Source organism: Suncus etruscus, chromosome 6 (assembly GCF_024139225.1).
Source record: "Suncus etruscus isolate mSunEtr1 chromosome 6, mSunEtr1.pri.cur, whole genome shotgun sequence".
In the NCBI taxonomy this organism is placed as follows: domain Eukaryota; kingdom Metazoa; phylum Chordata; class Mammalia; order Eulipotyphla; family Soricidae; genus Suncus; species Suncus etruscus.
This window is the reverse complement of record NC_064853.1, coordinates 116,177,191-116,194,273: the sequence shown is the minus strand read 5'-3', so window position 1 is coordinate 116,194,273 and position 17,083 is coordinate 116,177,191. Positions and strand designations below refer to the sequence as shown.

General features: G+C 38.2%; 2 protein-coding genes and 1 non-coding gene across 3 annotated transcripts in view; 2 read left to right on the top strand and 1 right to left on the bottom strand.

The window, feature by feature from the left end:
* UBE2V2 (ubiquitin conjugating enzyme E2 V2) overlaps nt 1-17,083 on the top strand; it is a 738,183-nt gene that overhangs the window by 557,546 nt on the left and 163,554 nt on the right. The gene's annotated exons all lie outside the window — the stretch shown is intronic.
* PRKDC (protein kinase, DNA-activated, catalytic subunit) overlaps nt 1-17,083 on the bottom strand; it is a 207,487-nt gene that overhangs the window by 98,216 nt on the left and 92,188 nt on the right. Inside the window, exons 40-44 of the mRNA XM_049775793.1 lie at nt 13,558-13,685; nt 6,240-6,447; nt 4,130-4,308; nt 1,861-2,029; nt 1,570-1,635 (exon numbers count right to left, since the gene is read on the bottom strand). Of these exons, the coding sequence (XP_049631750.1) occupies nt 1,570-1,635; nt 1,861-2,029; nt 4,130-4,308; nt 6,240-6,447; nt 13,558-13,685 (750 nt within the window). The remainder of the gene's footprint in view (nt 1-1,569; nt 1,636-1,860; nt 2,030-4,129; nt 4,309-6,239; nt 6,448-13,557; nt 13,686-17,083) is intronic.
* Nucleotides 3,923-4,029, top strand: LOC126013004 (U6 spliceosomal RNA). Its single transcript, XR_007497342.1, has one exon. It is a non-coding gene; the product is annotated as a U6 spliceosomal RNA (small nuclear RNA).

Sequence of the window (17,083 nt, the reverse complement as noted above, 5' to 3'; positions counted from 1 at the left end):
ATGGAGGGTAAGGCATTTGCCTTTCATGCAGAAGGTCATCTGTTCGAATCCCAGAGTCCCATATTGTCCCCCGAACCGGCCAGGAGCAATTTCTGAGCATGAAGCCAGGAGTAATCCCTGAGTGCTGCCGGGTGTGACCCAAAAACCAAAAAAAAAAAAAATATATATATATATATACATCCACAAAGCCAAAAGCTACAAGAAAAGCTTTTCCATACATATCCATAGAGCCAACTGCTTCCCCTTTAGGCTCTAGGACAGACTGTGTGCTAAAACTCAGACAGACCTAAATTATGATTTGTATCTGGCCTCCAAGCCTCAATCCATAGCTTTTCAGCTTGGTACTTTTACTGATGACCTAAAGTCTAGAAGTGACACAAAGTAAGAATCTGAATTCTTAAGTAAACAAGTGCAAATTAAACATATATTTGACAAAATGCCCTAATATTGTGCCCAAAGACAAAAGGTAAAAACTGCATATGTAAATTTGTGAACCACTAGGATACAGTCAGGGTGCAGTTACACACACTTAGGGAGTGAGTGAGTGAGTGAGTGAGTGTGAGTGTGTGTGTGTGTGTGTGTGTGTGTGTGTGTGTGTAAGTTATATAAGGAATTCCTTAGTTTAATAAGGAATGTGAATAATGCATTGGAAAGATAGTACAACAGGTAGGGCGCACACATCCTTGCACTGGGGGGGGGGGGAGAGAGAGAGAGAGAGAGAGAGAGAGAGAGAGAGAGAGAGAGAGAGAGAGTTATATAATGAAGTCCTTAGTTTAATAAGGAATGTGAATAATGCATTGGAAAGATAGTACAACAGGTAGAGCGCACACATCCTTGCACATGGCTGACCCTAGTAAGATTCCTGGCACCTCATGGTCCCTGAGCCCCACCAAGACTAAGCCTTGAGAAATGTTTGGTATGGCTTTAAAAAAGAAACTCAAAGCAAAATAAAATAACAAATAAAAACCAAGGAATATGAATAAAACTTGATAATCCTGGCCCAGCTCTATGCTAAAGGCCGTAGAATAATTAGCACTAAACTCAGCTGAGCGCCATGGCCTATAAAAAAACTGCAGCTACATTCTTTCAATCCCACAAACACTGAGGTTGGTAAATATCAAATTTACCTTGGCTAAAAATTAAGTCTGTTGGGTACAGAGCAATAACCCAGCGGGTAGGGTGTTTGCCTTGTCTGACCCAGGTTCATTTCCCGGAAGCCCATATGGTCCCCCAAGCCTGCCATGAATGATTTCTGAGTAATGTCAGGCTCAAAATCAAAAACAAAGAAAAGAAAAATGTCACACATTTGCCAGAGCAAGTTTTCCACTTGCACATTTTCCTCACTATCTGAAAGTAGAAAGCTCCTCATGTTTCATGGGGTGGGGAAGATTGGACCACACCCAAAAGTGTTCAGAGACTGTGCTCAGGAGTAATCTTTGGTGGTGCTAAGAGGACCACATGCAGTGCCAGGAATTCAAACAGAGGTTAATGGGATACAAGGCAGACAGCTTAACCCAGCCTAATCAGTGTATTTTTAACATAGAAACACCATTAAAAAACTTTACTCACCTCAACTTCCACTGGAAATGTATAGCAACGCTTTAGATCTATCAGATTTTCAAAAATAAACAAGTTCTGTAAAACCAAAGAATCATGAAAATAGATGAATTACAGAGTTGGGACTGATACTGGGAATTAATGCTATCAACTCTTCTTGGAGAAGAATTCAGCTTCTAAAATAAATATACAGAACTGAGCAGAACTACATCATTGGTATTACATGAATGTATAAATTATAACTCAAATAGATATTATCTAACATATGAAACAACAATATAGAACTCCTCGGGAGAGACATACCTTTTCTGGTTTTTCACTGAAGAGAAAACCTTGGTAAAATTTTAACTCACTGAAGACACAACAGACAACAGAAATGGCACAGTTGTAGGCAGCACAATGATAAAGTCTTCTCTTCTCTAGCAACTGAGTCTCACCCGCCATGTTCTCTGTAAATACATCATAGCACAATCTGCAAAATAGAATGACTGAAAATTAATTCCTCTAATAGGGAAATGACTAGCAAAGCCCAGAATGCCAGATAAAAAGATAACACTTTGATCAGTATTTCTGGTATCAGCCCTGAACCTGGTTTATTGCTCGGCATTATATATAGGTCAACTCAGTGAAAGCAATATCTATAACTGAACCACAGTAACAGCACCAGCACCAGAAGTAGTCTAGCCATGAAGCCAAGAAAAGATTCAATGTAAAATATCCACATTCAATTTTGTATTAGAAGTCAACAAAAAGAAAACTCTATGATCAATGGAGGCAGAAATACAAGTGTGGGTTACATAAGTGATAAGTGCATGATGAGTTGAAAGGATAATATGGGAAGCAGTAGTACTGGGAATTAGGTATAATGCAATGAGGCTATATTTCATGAGGAGTTTACCTGCCATAGTGATTCACTTTAACTTCACCAACGTCACCAAACCATACATTAGTGACCAGCTGCACACAGTCACAGCCACTTATTCTCTATTCTTTTTGTTTTTGTTTTTGTTTTTTTAGGTCACACCTAACACCAGGGGTTACTCCTGACTCTACGCTCAGAATTTGCTCCTGAAAGGCCTGGGGACCATATAGGATGCCGGGATTTGAACCACCGACCTTCTGCATGCAAGGCAAATTACATCCATGCTATCTCTCCAGCCCCTTATTCTGTATTCTTTACAGCTGCTTTCTCAATGCAATGCAGCGAATATCCAGCTCATTGAATTAAAAATGGTTCATGCCAGGACTTTATTGGAAAAGTCTGTTGAACCCTACTACTTTAGATGAGGTTCCTTTGAATGGTAAGACAGGGAAATAAAATAATAAGTTCTACCACAGATGCAATATCATTCTGACAGCAATAGAGAGAATTGAGAGAAATTGGTCTGGGAACAGAGAGAACAAGCTTCACAGGAGATCATTGGGGTGGTCACATAATACACTGAAGGAGATGAAATAAGGCACTAGTTTCCAGAGGACTGAGGAGACAAAATCTGATGAGACAAAGTGTGCAGAAAAGGGCCAGAGAAGTAGCACAGCGGTAGGGCATTTGCCTTGTACAGGACGGAATGTGGTTCAATTCCTGGCTTCCCATATGGTCCCCTGAACCTGCCAGGAGCAAATTCTGAGCACAGGGCCAGAAGTAACCCCAGAGCACTACCGTGTGTGACCCATTTAAAAAACAACAAAAAATGTGCAGTCAGGCAGAAGAAAGGAAGATAAAGGGAAAAAAAAGACTTCCAAGTCTCCTTTTTATGAAAGTGAGTGAAGGATGAGGCAATTTATTAAGGAGGTAAAGATGTATATAAGAAGAAAGCAATAATTAGTTTTCTCTGGATATATAAAATGAGATATGTCAATGTCTGTTCAACATTAACCAGGAGGAAAGCTGTTTGAGGACTAGATCTTTTTTTCTTTTTTTTTTTTTTTAGTTTTTGGTTTTTGGGTCACACCCAGCAGTGCTCAGGGGTTACTCCTGGCTCTACGCTCAGAAATCGCTCCTGGCAGGTTCAAGGGACCATATAGGATGCTGGGATTCGAACCATCATTCTCTGCATGCAAGGCAAATGCCCTGCCTCCATACTATCTCTTGGGCCCCATTAAGAGGTAGCTTTTAAAAAAAAATGTATTGGGTACTTTGTTTTACAGAATGCTTACTTTAAAAACATTCCTTTAATTCCAAATGACTGCCAGAAGAAGTAAAATATGTTAAATACCTTCTAAATGTAAATCATACCAGTGAAAATCTATACTAAGTTATTGAGGGGAGAAAAATATGTAGACAAAAATGTTAACCCAAACATGTTATATTAGGTTAATCTAAGCAGTTGATACACAAGTTAAAACAAAAAAATGTTAAAAATTCGTGCTCGCTTCGGCAGCACATATACTAAAATTGGAACGATACAGAGAAGATTAGCATGGCCCCTGCGCAAGGATGACACGCAAATTCGTGAAGCGTTCCATAAAAAAAAAAGTTAAAAATTCAAATATTTAAATACATTCAAATTATATACATCAACACATTTTAAATATATGCACCAAAAGTTTGACAAATCAAATATAATCTTACTTAATAAGTATCTTTGTAAGTTCATTTCCTTCAGTTACACATGATCCATGAAAAGAATGATTAATCTTAGATTCTTTTGAGTGAACATCCTCTTTCGAAAGACGAGAATACATTACTTCTAGAATCTTGAAATAGCCAATCTTCTTAGTGAGTTGAGTATCAAAAGTAGATTCATTTAGCTATGAAAAAGTAACATGATTATATCTGATCTTATCAAATTTGACAAATACTACTGACTATAGCATTTAATACTGAGTGTCCTTTGTATAGAAAAGAATTAACAAAAAAAACCTAAATCTTTTAAGAGTTAGCCCTGTTATCTTTTTTTTTTTTTTTTTTTTTTTGGTTTTTCGGGCCACACCCATTTGATGCTCAAGGATTACTCCTGGCTAAGCGCTGAGAAACTGCCCCTGGCTTGGGGGGATCGAACGGTGGTCCTTCCTTGGCTAGCACTTGCAAGGTAGACACCTTACCTCTAGCGTTACCTCACCGGCCCCTGGCCTTGTTATCTAAGATCTACATGTAGATGTAGTGATTAAAATGTTCGAGTTTGGCAAGATATTACTCCATTTTACAATGATCTTAGATTATGAATATATAACTTCTGTCCACATTTTAAGAGTGAAAAAATCAACTCATTAAAAAAAAATTTAGGGCCAGCATTATATATACACACACAAATCTAACCTAAAACTGCCACCATGCTAATGGTCCAGCCTCACCACCTTGCCATTCATCTCTGCAGAGACTCCTAGCAGCCAAAAACTCCAGGTATATCGGTATATGGTTGACACTCCAGGGAGTTTTGGAGCCAGTCTGTCCCACTCCCTTGCTCCCACCCCCACAACCCATACTTCCCTAATTCCCTGGCAGTCATATCTGGGATTCCGATCCTTCCACCCTATTTCCACAAACAGCCAATACACAGACACTCTAACTCGAAAGTTCCTGCTAGTTCCATCTAGCAGGAAAAACTCAAGGTGAGTGCAGTGGGGCCCTTTGGAGAACCACTACAGATCACTACTGTTGCCACATGAGCTTATCAGCTCAACTTTGCAGATTCTCAAATTCATGAACCACACAGCCACTTACACAGCTCTCGATATCTCCATAATTTTAATTCTGATTTCCCAGTAGGAATACATAAAATATTAAGTAAATTACTCCTGCCTGCTAAGAGAAAGGTTTCAGGGACGTTGAGAAACTGATGACTATGGTGAAAGGAATGTTACATTGGTGTTTTGGAATATTGAATGCCAGAAATATCTGTATTATGAACAACTCTGTAAAAACTACAGTGTCTAGGGGCCGGAGAGATAGCACAGCGGTGTTTGCCTTGCAAGCAGCCGATCCAGGACCTAAGGTGGTTGGTTCAAATCCCGGTGTCCCATATGGTCCCCCGCGCCTGCCGGGAGCTATTTCTGAGCAGATAGCCAGAAATAACCCCTGAGCACCGCCGGGTGTGACCCAAAAACCAAAAAAAAAAAAACCTACAGTGTCTAAAATAAAAAAAAATATTTTTTTTTTCCAGAGCAATAGGACACCAAGTACGGTGCTTTCCTTACATACCTATTACTGGAAACCCCAGTATCATAAATGGTCCATTATGCCCCACCAGGAGTAATCTCTGATTCCTTGTGCATAGAGCCAGAAGCAAGCCTTGAGCACAGCTAGAGGTAGCCCAAAAGCCACAACAAACCCAAAAATCTAAACAAACTTTCAATTATATATAACTACATTTTAAAAAATCAGATGTCATGGCACAAAATAGAATCCCTAGCATCAGCCTCCAGATGTTGGAAGAAGTACAGAACAAATTTCCCCTACAAACATTTGTAGTCCAAGCCGTGATATCTTGATTTCAGTTAAGAGTAATGGATGCATCATTTCTGGTCTCCAAAACTATAATAAGATAAATACTGGTTCTTCTATGATAGACTTGTGTTAATTTGTTACATCAGCCCAGGAAACCAAGGTCAATTTCATGTACACACAGGTCCTTATAAAATGTGGGGTATTACTCCTTGAGCAAATGAGCACACAATCAAACTGCAGTTTCAATCAAAGAGATGTGCCAATTCTTATTAACGGTTAATATAAAAAACAATACCTTTGTAAATCTGGACTTCAATACATTAATGGCATCCACCACAATTTTGCTAAAAAATTCTTTCAATGTATTCAGGTCAGAGTGCCACAACAGAGTGAGAAGAGAACGATCTACAAATGCTTGGCGAGTGACATTTGAAAGTAGGTCATCCCTCCGGAACATTCCGTACACACTTTCCAAGAGCTCTACTTGTGTGGCACATCGACTCCTAAGGAAATAATAACATGAAACACTCATTCTTTGAACAAATACTTTCTATATGTATAATTTTGATGATTATGATTTGAAAACAATACTTTAAGGATATAAATAAAAAACACAAAATAGGGGCCAGAGCAGTGTGCAAGCCATAAAGCATCTCCTTGAGCATACTAGCCTAGGACAAGCCACCGTTTGATCCCCTGGTGTCCCATATGGTCTCCCAAGCCAGGAGCGATTTCTGAGAGTCACTGGGTATGGCCTCAAAACAAACAAACAAAAAACCCACAAAATAAAGAGGGCATTTTATACAAGAATCATATATTTTATTTATACACAGAAATTTTCACACCAAACTTAGACAATAGGAAGATTTTTTTCAATTATTTTTATGTCTATCTTGCTTAAAGAACATCTGAAAGATCTTGAAAGAGTGACAATATTTATGGAAACTTGACAATACTTATGGAAATTTGAAACTCATAATATAAAATTTTCTGTGTCTACATATTAAAAAGTAATAAACTACCATCTCTATTTCCTGTACAGAAAGATACATCCATCTAGTTCTTAAATTTTTCCATCTGAGATGTAAGATATGCAAATCTTTGTAGCCACACCCAGTGGTGCTCATGGATTACTCTGCTCTCAGGGGTCATCTCGGGGTGTTGCTCAAGGAACCATAAAGGATGCTAGGGATACAACCCAGGTTGGTTGCATGCGTGGTTAAAGCCTTATCCGCTGTATTATCACTCTGACCCCAGATGCATTTACTTTTTGACTTAAGTTTGGGACTCCACTCCAGAAATATGCTGGGAATTATATAAACATAGGGCCTTCAAGGTGGCATTGATCTCAATAATAAGAAACTTGTTTGATTGATAGCACAGCAGGTAGGTGCTTGCCTTGCATGTAGCCGATCTGATATCTTATATACCGCATTTTCCGGTTAAAACATAGGTTTAGGTCTATAATTGCTGTATGAGACAGAATGTTTCTGTGCTACAACTGTATTTTCCACAGTGAGCCAATCACAAAAAGCAAAGGTCCAAAGGTTATACTGTAATAGACGTCCTCTCTGACTCTAGCAATCTGAGCAGGCTTTTTACAGTGTAGATTCAGGTCCAGAACATTGTCTAATTTGCATGCATAAAAAGCCTGCTCGGATTGGCTGAGTTAGAGAGGCAGTGCAAGCAGCCTGGCAGTGATTGGTGCAGGATCGAGTTGGAAAATTCGTTTTGTGGCAATATTCAGACAATTTTCGTTTAGCGGTATATTGAAACATTTTTCGGGATATACTTGGCGTATAAGACAAACCCCGATTTTCGGTTGACTTTTGTTTCAAAAGTCGTCTTATACGCAGGAAAATATAGTAGTCCCTCAAGCCCATCAAGAACAATTTCTTAGTGTAGAGCCCCTGGGTATAGACAGGTGTGACCCAAAATCCAAAATTGAAAAAAAAAGAAGGGGCCAGCGTGATAGTACAGCAGTAGAGCATTTGCCTTTCATGCGGCCAATCCAGGATGGACAATGGTTCGATCCCCAGCATCCCACATGGTCCCACGAACCAGAGCCATTTCTGAGCACATAGCCAAGAGTAACCCCTGAGCATCACAGGGTGTGGCCAAAAAAGGAAAAGGAAAAAAACTAAAAAAACACTACTAAAGGAAATAAAAGGGGACACAAAGAAATGAAAACATATCCCCTGCTCCTGGATCAATATTAAGAAAAATAGCAATATTCTTGAAAGCATTATCAGATTCAATGTAGCCTCTATAAGGATACCATGACACTTTTCAAAATCAAACATTCAAATAAATGAACTTAGATTCCTTCATAATACCATGTACAAAAGTCAAGACAGATTAAATACCTCAATATAAGATCTAAATTCATCAGGTACATAGAGAAAGGCATAGGCAGATCTCTGCATGACATTGAAGCTAGAGGAATCTTTCAAGGATGCAATATCACTGGCTATTCAAGTGGAAACAAAGATAAACAGATGAGACTACATTTAAACAAGAAGTTTCTGTACCTCAATAGAAAAAATTACCACAACGCAAAGACAACTTATACAGAAAGTATTTGTCTACCACTCATTTGATAAGGAGTCAAGATATACAAAGCAATGACAGAACATAACAAAAAAAATCCAATCAATTAAACTATGTAGAGGAGATAAATAAAAACTACCTTACTGAAGAAATACAAACACATAAAAAGCACATTAAAAACGTTCTCTACCACTAATCATCACAGATGCAAATCAAAGCAACAATGAGATACCACAAAGATAACTCATTCCAGAGATTAGCACATATTAAAAATAAGAAAAACAGGGTTGGAGCAATAGCACAGCAGGTAGGGCTCTTGCATTAAATGTAGCGAAACAAGGTCCAATCCCCAGCATCCCATATGGTCCCCCAAGCCCTCCAGGAGTGATTCCTGAGTGCAGAAATAGAAATAAACCTTGAATAACACCAGTGTAGCCAGGAAAATACAAGAAGAAAAATTAAAACAACCAGTGCTGGCATGAACGTAAAGAAAAGGTGTATTCACTCCTCATAGCAATGTCAATTGGTCTACCTTTTTTGAAAATAATACATACACTGCTTAAAAATAATTAGGAATTCTGATTCCATTTGACCCAGAAATTCTACTTCTTGTAATATACACCAGTGACTCAAAAACACTTAGGAAGAAAAGACATATACATCAATATTCACTGTAGCACTCACTATTCATTCATAACAGCCAAAATCTGGAAACAACCAAATGCCCAAAAGATGACTGGATAAAGTAATTATAGTACATGGAATACTACTGTGATTATAAGAAAAAGGTGAAATCATTCCATTTGCATGAATAAGCTCTGAGTGTGCTAGGTATAGCCCCAAACACAAAAAGACAGAAAAATGAGTGGTGATCTATCTATTCTAATAAATGCTACCCTACCATTAAAGATCAAAACATGCCATCTGTGACTAAACTTGAGTTAAAATAAGAAAGTGAAAAAATTAAACCTGAAAACTACTGTACAGAACTGAGCTTATCAAGGACAAAGGGACAGAGTAGTTGGGAGGCGACCATGACATATAAAGAATAGGAAACACACTGGTAGAGTGTGGTATTGGAACGTTGTGTGCATGAAACCTTCATTATGAAAAACAAAGCTTCAAAAAATAAAGAAAGAAAAATGAAAAACTGAATGGTTTCACTCATGTAAAACAGAAATACTGGCCCCATAAAAGGCACTGCTTTCCTAGCTGCTTGGTTTCCTGCATTCCTGCATGAGGCAGCTGAGAAAGACCCCCAAGGAACATAATCTCCTCAAGGCTCATCAGCAAGTTAGGCTGTCTCCGCCCACAAAGGATGGAGCCAAAGGAGCATGACTCTGAAGAGGAGCAACCAAGCACATCTTGTAGACCATGACTCATGCACAACACAAAGTAAAATCCACACTAAAAGTGTGTCGATGGGGAAACAACGCAGGCAAACATCATGTATAGAGAATGAAGATGGCAGATTTGAATATCTGAAAAGTGCAAAACGCCTAGTTAGCCTCTCAGATAAGAAGTTTAGAGAAGAAATATGGAGGCTGTTCATAAGGCTCAAAGAAAGCACAGATTGAATTGAATAAAACACAAATAAGAATCAAGAGGATACGAAGAAAGAAGTTAGAAAACTTCAAACTGAAATAAGAAGACTGGAAAAAAAAAACAACCAGTAGATGAAATGAAAACCTCAATGGAAAGCCTTGCCAACAGAGATAGTTGTGATTCTGAGGACAGAATCAATGTGCTGGAAGATGAGATGCATAACAGCTCCATACAACAGAAGAGACTGAAAAAGAGCCTTAAAGCAAATGATCAAACAATAGAAGAAATACTCAAAGAATATGAACAGATGAAAATAGAAGTCTTTGATTAACTCAACAGAACCAACATATAATCCCTGAGGGCCACTCAGCGAATAGGAGAAACTATTCACCCAATACCCAACAGATAAGGGGCTAAAATCTAAGATATACAAGGTAATGATAGAAATTAACAAGAAAAAAACATTGGGGCCAGAGAGATAGCATAGAGGTAAGGCGTTCGCCTTTCATGCAGAAGGTCATTGGTTTGAATCCTGGCATCCCATATGGTCCCCAGAGCCTGCCAGAAGCAATTTCTGAGCATGGAGCCAGGAGTAACCCCTGAGCGCTGCCAGGTGTGGCCTAAAAACAAAAAACAAAAAACAAAACAAACAAACAAAATATATATATATATAAATGGGGAGAAGAGATGAACAGACAATTCCTCAAAGAAAATCAAATGTCCAAAAGACACATGAAAATATGTTCCACATCACTAATCATCAGGGAGATGCAAATCAAAACAACAACAATGAGGTACCATCTCATGCCACAGAGACTGGCACACATCACAAAGAAGAGCAATCAGTGCTGGCGGGGATGTAGGGAGAAAGAAACTCTCATTCAACTGCTGGTGGGAATGCCATCTTGTTCAGCCTTTATGGAAAACAATATGGCGAGTCCTCAAAAAACTGGAAATTGAGCTCCTATATGATCTAGCTATACCGCTCCTTGGGATATACCCTGGGAACACAAAACAATAGCACAAAAAGACTGTCTGCACACCTATATTCATTGCAACACTATTTACAATAGCCAGAAACTGGAAACAACCCAGATGCCCAACAACAGATGAGTGGCTAAAGAAACTGTGGTACATATACACAATGGAATACTACATAGCCGTCAGAGAGATAAGGTCATGAAATTCTCCTATATATGGATGGACATGGAATCTATTATGCTGAGTGAAATAACTCAGAAGGAGAGAGATAGACACAGAATAGTTTCTCTTATCTTTGGGTTTTAAGAAAAGTAAAAAACATTACTGTAATAATATACTGAGACAATAGAAATGATAGGTCCAGCTTGTCACAAAGAGTAGTAAGTTCAGTTGGAGAAATGACTACCCTGACACTGCCATGGCAATGGCAGTGAGTGAGAGAAATAGAATGCCTGTCTTGAATGCAGGCAAGGGGTGGGGGAGAATTTAGATTGGTGATGGGAATGTTGCACTGGTGAAGGGGGTCTCCTTTTATTTATTTATTTGTTTATTTATAACTGAAACCCAACTACAAACAGGCTTGTAATCATGGTTCTTAAATAAAGATAAGTATATAAAATACTGGCCCCAAAAAAAGGCAATAAATAAACAAAGAAACATACAACCAGGACTAGAGAGATTATATAGGTCTAAAGCATTTGAATTTAAGTGGCTGACTCCAGTTTAATACACAGGACTCCATACAGTTCCCTAAGCATTGCCAGGAGATATCCCTGAACATAGAATTGGGAATAACCTGAACACCACTGTATGGCCCCAGAACAATAATAAAGAAAATCAATAGAAACCAGTAACAATACTCCTAGACAAACTGAAGACAATGAAGGTTACCAGAGGGAAAGGGCAGATGGAAGGTATACATACATAAAGAGGTATTTTTGGTGGGGAAATGGCACTGGAATTTTGCTACTGAAAAAGATAAATCTGATATATGTATATAAAATTAATACAAGATATTATAATATTATCTTCCGATGATAAATAAAAAGGAAAATGTTAAGTTTTTGCAGAATTCAATCAACTGGAGCCAAAGGCATACAGCAGATAAAGAATGTGCCTTGATTTTGATTGAATGGAGACCATCTTTCAATCCCCAGCACTACAAACAGTTCCCTAACCTCTGTAAGAGTGATCCTTGAACAGAGAGAGAGGAACATGCCTACCACAGTCATTTGGGAACCAAAATCCACAAGAAAATTTTTAAAAATCCAATAAATCAAAGAACTTATGATATTGCAGATAAGAATTTACAGGATCCAACAACAATTTTGGGGGGGGGGTCACACCTGGTGGTGCTCAGGGATTACTGCTAGCTCTGAGCTCAGAAATCACTCCTAATGGGCATGGAGGACCATATGGGATTCGAACTACCATCCGTCCTGGATTGGCTGTATGCAAAGCAAATGTCCTACCTCTGTGCTATCTCTCTGACTCCAACAACAACAACAAAAAAATTTTTTTAAGTTTTTTTGGGTCACACCCGGCAGCGCTCAGGGGTTACTCCTGGCTCAATGCTCAGAAATCGCTCCTGGCAGGCTTGGGGGACCATATGAGATGCCGGGATTCGAACCAATGACCTTCTACATGAAAGGCAAATGCCTTACCTCTATGCTATCTCTCCAGCCCCCTAACAACAAAAATTTTAATAAAGCAAGAGAGACTCCTAAGATGAATAAAAGCTTATGAATTAAATGAAATGTATATAAATGTAATTAAATATATATTACATGAAATTAAATAAAATGTATAATAATGTTCAGTTATTAGTGAAATGTATTACAATGAAATGCAGAAATAACTAGTATAACAATCTAAAGCAATTCAATCTACTGGAAAAATCTAAAAAGGAATAACTGATGATAACAGTATTATAATTACCCAAAATAACATATTTTAGAGATGCAGACATTCAGAGGTGAAATTGATAAAGTATCAGGTATTTACTTACATTACAGTTAATACCAAAAGTGAACGAAGAACAATGATTTAATGAAAGTGAGAAAATGCTTGGGTATATTCCATGTAGGATTTAATCTATAGCCCTAATTTTAGTTTTAATTATGTCTTTCATGTGAAAGTTATTCCACGACACCCCCAAAGGCAAATAAAAGTTTTTGAAAAGTTGAGTGCAATTGTCATTCAACTTTTTTAGAACAAAGAACATTTCTTAAAAGAGAAAAAACAGGGCCAGGACAGATAGCAGAGCGGTGTTTGCCTTGCAAGCAGCCGATCCAGGACCAAAGGTGGTTGGTTTGAATCTCGGTGTCCCATATGGTCCCCCGTGCCTGCCAGGAGCTATTTCTGAGCAGACAGCCAGGAGTAACCCCTGAGCACCGCCGTGTGTGGCCCAAAAACCAAAAGAGAGAGGAGAGAGAGAGAGAGAGGAGAGAGAGAGGAGGGAGAGAGAGAGAGAGAGAGAGAGAGAGAGAGAGAGAGAGAGAGAGAATACATAAAATTCTTCAATTTGAATAACTTACTTTCTCATAACCTTTTTGAAAGTGGACTGAAATAATTCTTCCATAACATGTTGCTGTTCCCGACAAAGAATATCTGTCATCAACTGCAATAGCATAGGACTTTGAGATAATTCCAATGCATCTAGAAACTAAAAAAATTAAAAATTAATGATAATACCACTGATTTTGTAAATTTAATTTTGCTTCATTGTTCATAGCTAAAACAAAGACAGAAAGTTTAAACAATAGTTTGTGCTGGTTTCAATCTATCAATAACCAGTGTTGTGGCTGAAGCTGTTTTTTGGATTTCATTTCAAGATGTCCTTCATTAGGAGCCAGAGCAGTAGTACTAGCCTAGGACAGACCTCAGTTCAATTCTCTGGCATCCGATATGGTCCCCCAATCCAGGAGCGATTTCTGAGCACATAGTCAGGATTAACCCCTGAGCATCACAGGGTGTGGCCAAAAAACAAAACAAAACAAAACAAAAACATAAAAAGATGTCTTTGGGAAAGTAAAAGTTTATTAGTTATACAGACTGGAAGTTACAGTGCTTAACTGGTTCATGTACACAGTTAAGTTACAGTAGAAAGAAAGAAAGCAGGCATGGGCCTGAGTTCCATCTTTGGGGGACAAGGGTAGGAGTCTAGTGTTTAAGCAAGCTCATTCCTAATCAGTGAATTTACATTACCAAAATGTAATGGGAGGGAGGGAGGGAGCGAGGGAAGGGGAAAGGGAGGGTAGGAAGGAAGAAGGAAGGAAAGAGAAGAGATGGAAAGGAAGAAAAGAGGGAATGGGGGAGGAGGAAAGAAAGAAGGTAGAAAGAGAGGAAAGAAAGAAGGTAGAAAGAAAGGAAAGAAAGAAAGGACAGGTAGTAAAGAAAGGAAAGATGGAAGGGAAGTAAAAAGAAAGAAGTCCCAAAAGACCAGTTATCTATATTAACCAGGATCTTCACTGTGATAAACTAGTCTATATTTTTATCTGACAAAGAATTTATTTGAGCAAACTACTTCTTTTTTTTTTAGGCTAGTCATGTGAAGCAGTGGGAGTGGAGAAGGAACAAAGAAATCTGTAACTGGCTGTGATCAATTAATTGTAAACACCACACTGCACTCAGACCAGCCAGAACAAATGACTTTGAAGTGGAGCCTAATTAAACTTTGTTAGGACTTCCTAATTTATATAATATATCCACAAATATACAAAAACTTAAATCTTTATCGAATTTAAATCTTTTCAAAAAATAGAACTTGAGAAATGGTATTACTTGGTCAAATAATATGCACTTTTGTAGTTTATATAAATGTGTTTTGGGGTAACCACACCAACTCCTGGCTCTGTACCCAGTGGTATACAGAGGACCATATGAAATGCTAAAGATAGAGCCCAAGTTGCCATGTGCAAGTCAAAGGCCCTACTCACTGTACTCCAGCCCCAGTTTATTTTATTTCATTCACTGTATTCCAGCCTGTTTATTTTATTTCATTGAAAGCACCATAATTTACAACATAGTTGATAATAGGATTTCATGTACCTAATGTTCTATTTCCACCTCCCAACCCCCACCAAAATGTCTGTTTCTCACCATGTTCATCCCAGCATATAGACTCCTCTCTTATTTCACCAGTTCTGAAATTCCATGAAGTGTTTACTGAGAATTTTTTTCCTTCACATTCCAGAGGCTCTGTAAGCCCTTTAGTTAAACACCTACTGCCACCCTATATCTCCTCCTTGAGCAACAGATGTTCTAAGAAATTCATCTAATGTTCTCATACTTAATCTTCCATTTTCTATCTTGACCTGTATTTTTCTTATTTTCTAAGAGATATATTCAATAATATCTTTAAATAAAAAAATTATTAAAAATAAACTTTTTAATAAATTTGCTTTAATGTACTTAATTTCTTTTTTTTTTTTTTTTTTTTTGTGGTTTTTGGGTCACACCCGGCAGTGCTCAGGGGTTATTCCTGGCTCCAGGCTCAGAAATTGCTCCTGGCAGGCACGGGGGACCATATGGGATGCCGGGATTCGAACCGATGACCTCCTGCATGAAAGGCAAACGCTTTACCCCCATGCTATCTCTCCGGCCCTCATATATTCTATTTCAAGGACCTTCTCTCATCTATGAATCTGTTCTGTATTGTTTCCTTGACCCTTTATTCCTTTGTTGCGTCACTTCCCTTAGGATTTCTTTTTCCTGCAGTTTCACATCTTACTTAGATTGGTGGTTTCTTTCAGAGATATTTCATTCTTAACATTTATACTGATGTGTAAGAATCCACTAAAAATGTGATCTAAACTAAGTGGCAAAATGCTACAGAAAAGGACACTGTAGAAAGTGCTAGGGCTTAGGAGCTGAAGAGAGTACAGTGTATTTGGAACCATCTTATTCATCTATTTTCTACTTTTCATCTGCTTTACTAAAGTTTAAGCACAGTGCTAAGGCCAGGATGAGTATGGTAGCCACCTCTTATGATCAAATCTTTTTCTTTATTGTTGAGTTTCAGATAACTTTATTGCTGTCCAAAATAACTATATTAATAGCGTTGCTTGTGAATATTAATAGCGTTGCTTGTGAATGTGTGTAGCAAATGGGCTATAGGCAGAAATTATATGTGCAAATTCTTTTTTTGGTTTTTGGGTCATAACTGGTGTTGTTCACGATTATTCCTGGATCTGCATTCCGAAATTACTCCTGGCAGGCTTTGGAAACTATATGGGATGCCAGAGATTACATCCAGGTCTGTAGCATGCAAGACAAATGCCTGCCTGCCTTATATCCTTCTATGTACAATATGTACATTTGCCTATGTACAAATTCTAGATTAAACCCTTAAATATGTTCAGAGATGTGTTTTCTATATCCTTTCTACTTCTTGGCTGGAAAGAAGAAAAAAAGCAGGGGCCAGAGAGTTGGCACAGCGGTATGGCATTTGTCTTGCACATGGCTGACCTAGGAAGGACTGCAGCTTGATCTTCCTCCAGCGTCCCATTAAAACAAAAGAAAAGACAAGACAAGACAAGACAAGATGAGAAAAGAAAGGAAAAGGAAAGAAAAGGAAAGGACAAGACAAGACGAGAAAAGAAAGGAAAAGGAAAGAAAAGGAAAGGAAAAAAAAGAAAAGAAAAAAGGAAAAAAAGCAGGAGATAGAGTAGCCAGAATGAACAAGATAGAAATTAGGTACAAAGGATAATAGAAAAACAGGTATGAGGAGACCAGGTCTTTGCTAACTATGGGTACCCTGGAACTGAACTTAGTACTATAGAGGAAGTATCATTTACCACCTTTTTTAAGTCACTGATATGTTAAGGGGTCTTCAGCTGAATAATATATAGTATGTAAAGGTATATGAATAATCATTCACTTTTCTTAAATAACCAATATTCAATTAATGTGTTTTTGGTTTTGGTTTTGGTTTTTGGGCCACACCCTGTGACACTTGGGTTACTCCTGGCTATGCACTCAGAAATCGCTCCTGGCTTGAGGGATGCCAGGATTCAAACCACTGTGTGTCCTGGATCAGCTGTGTGCAAGGCAACTGTCCTC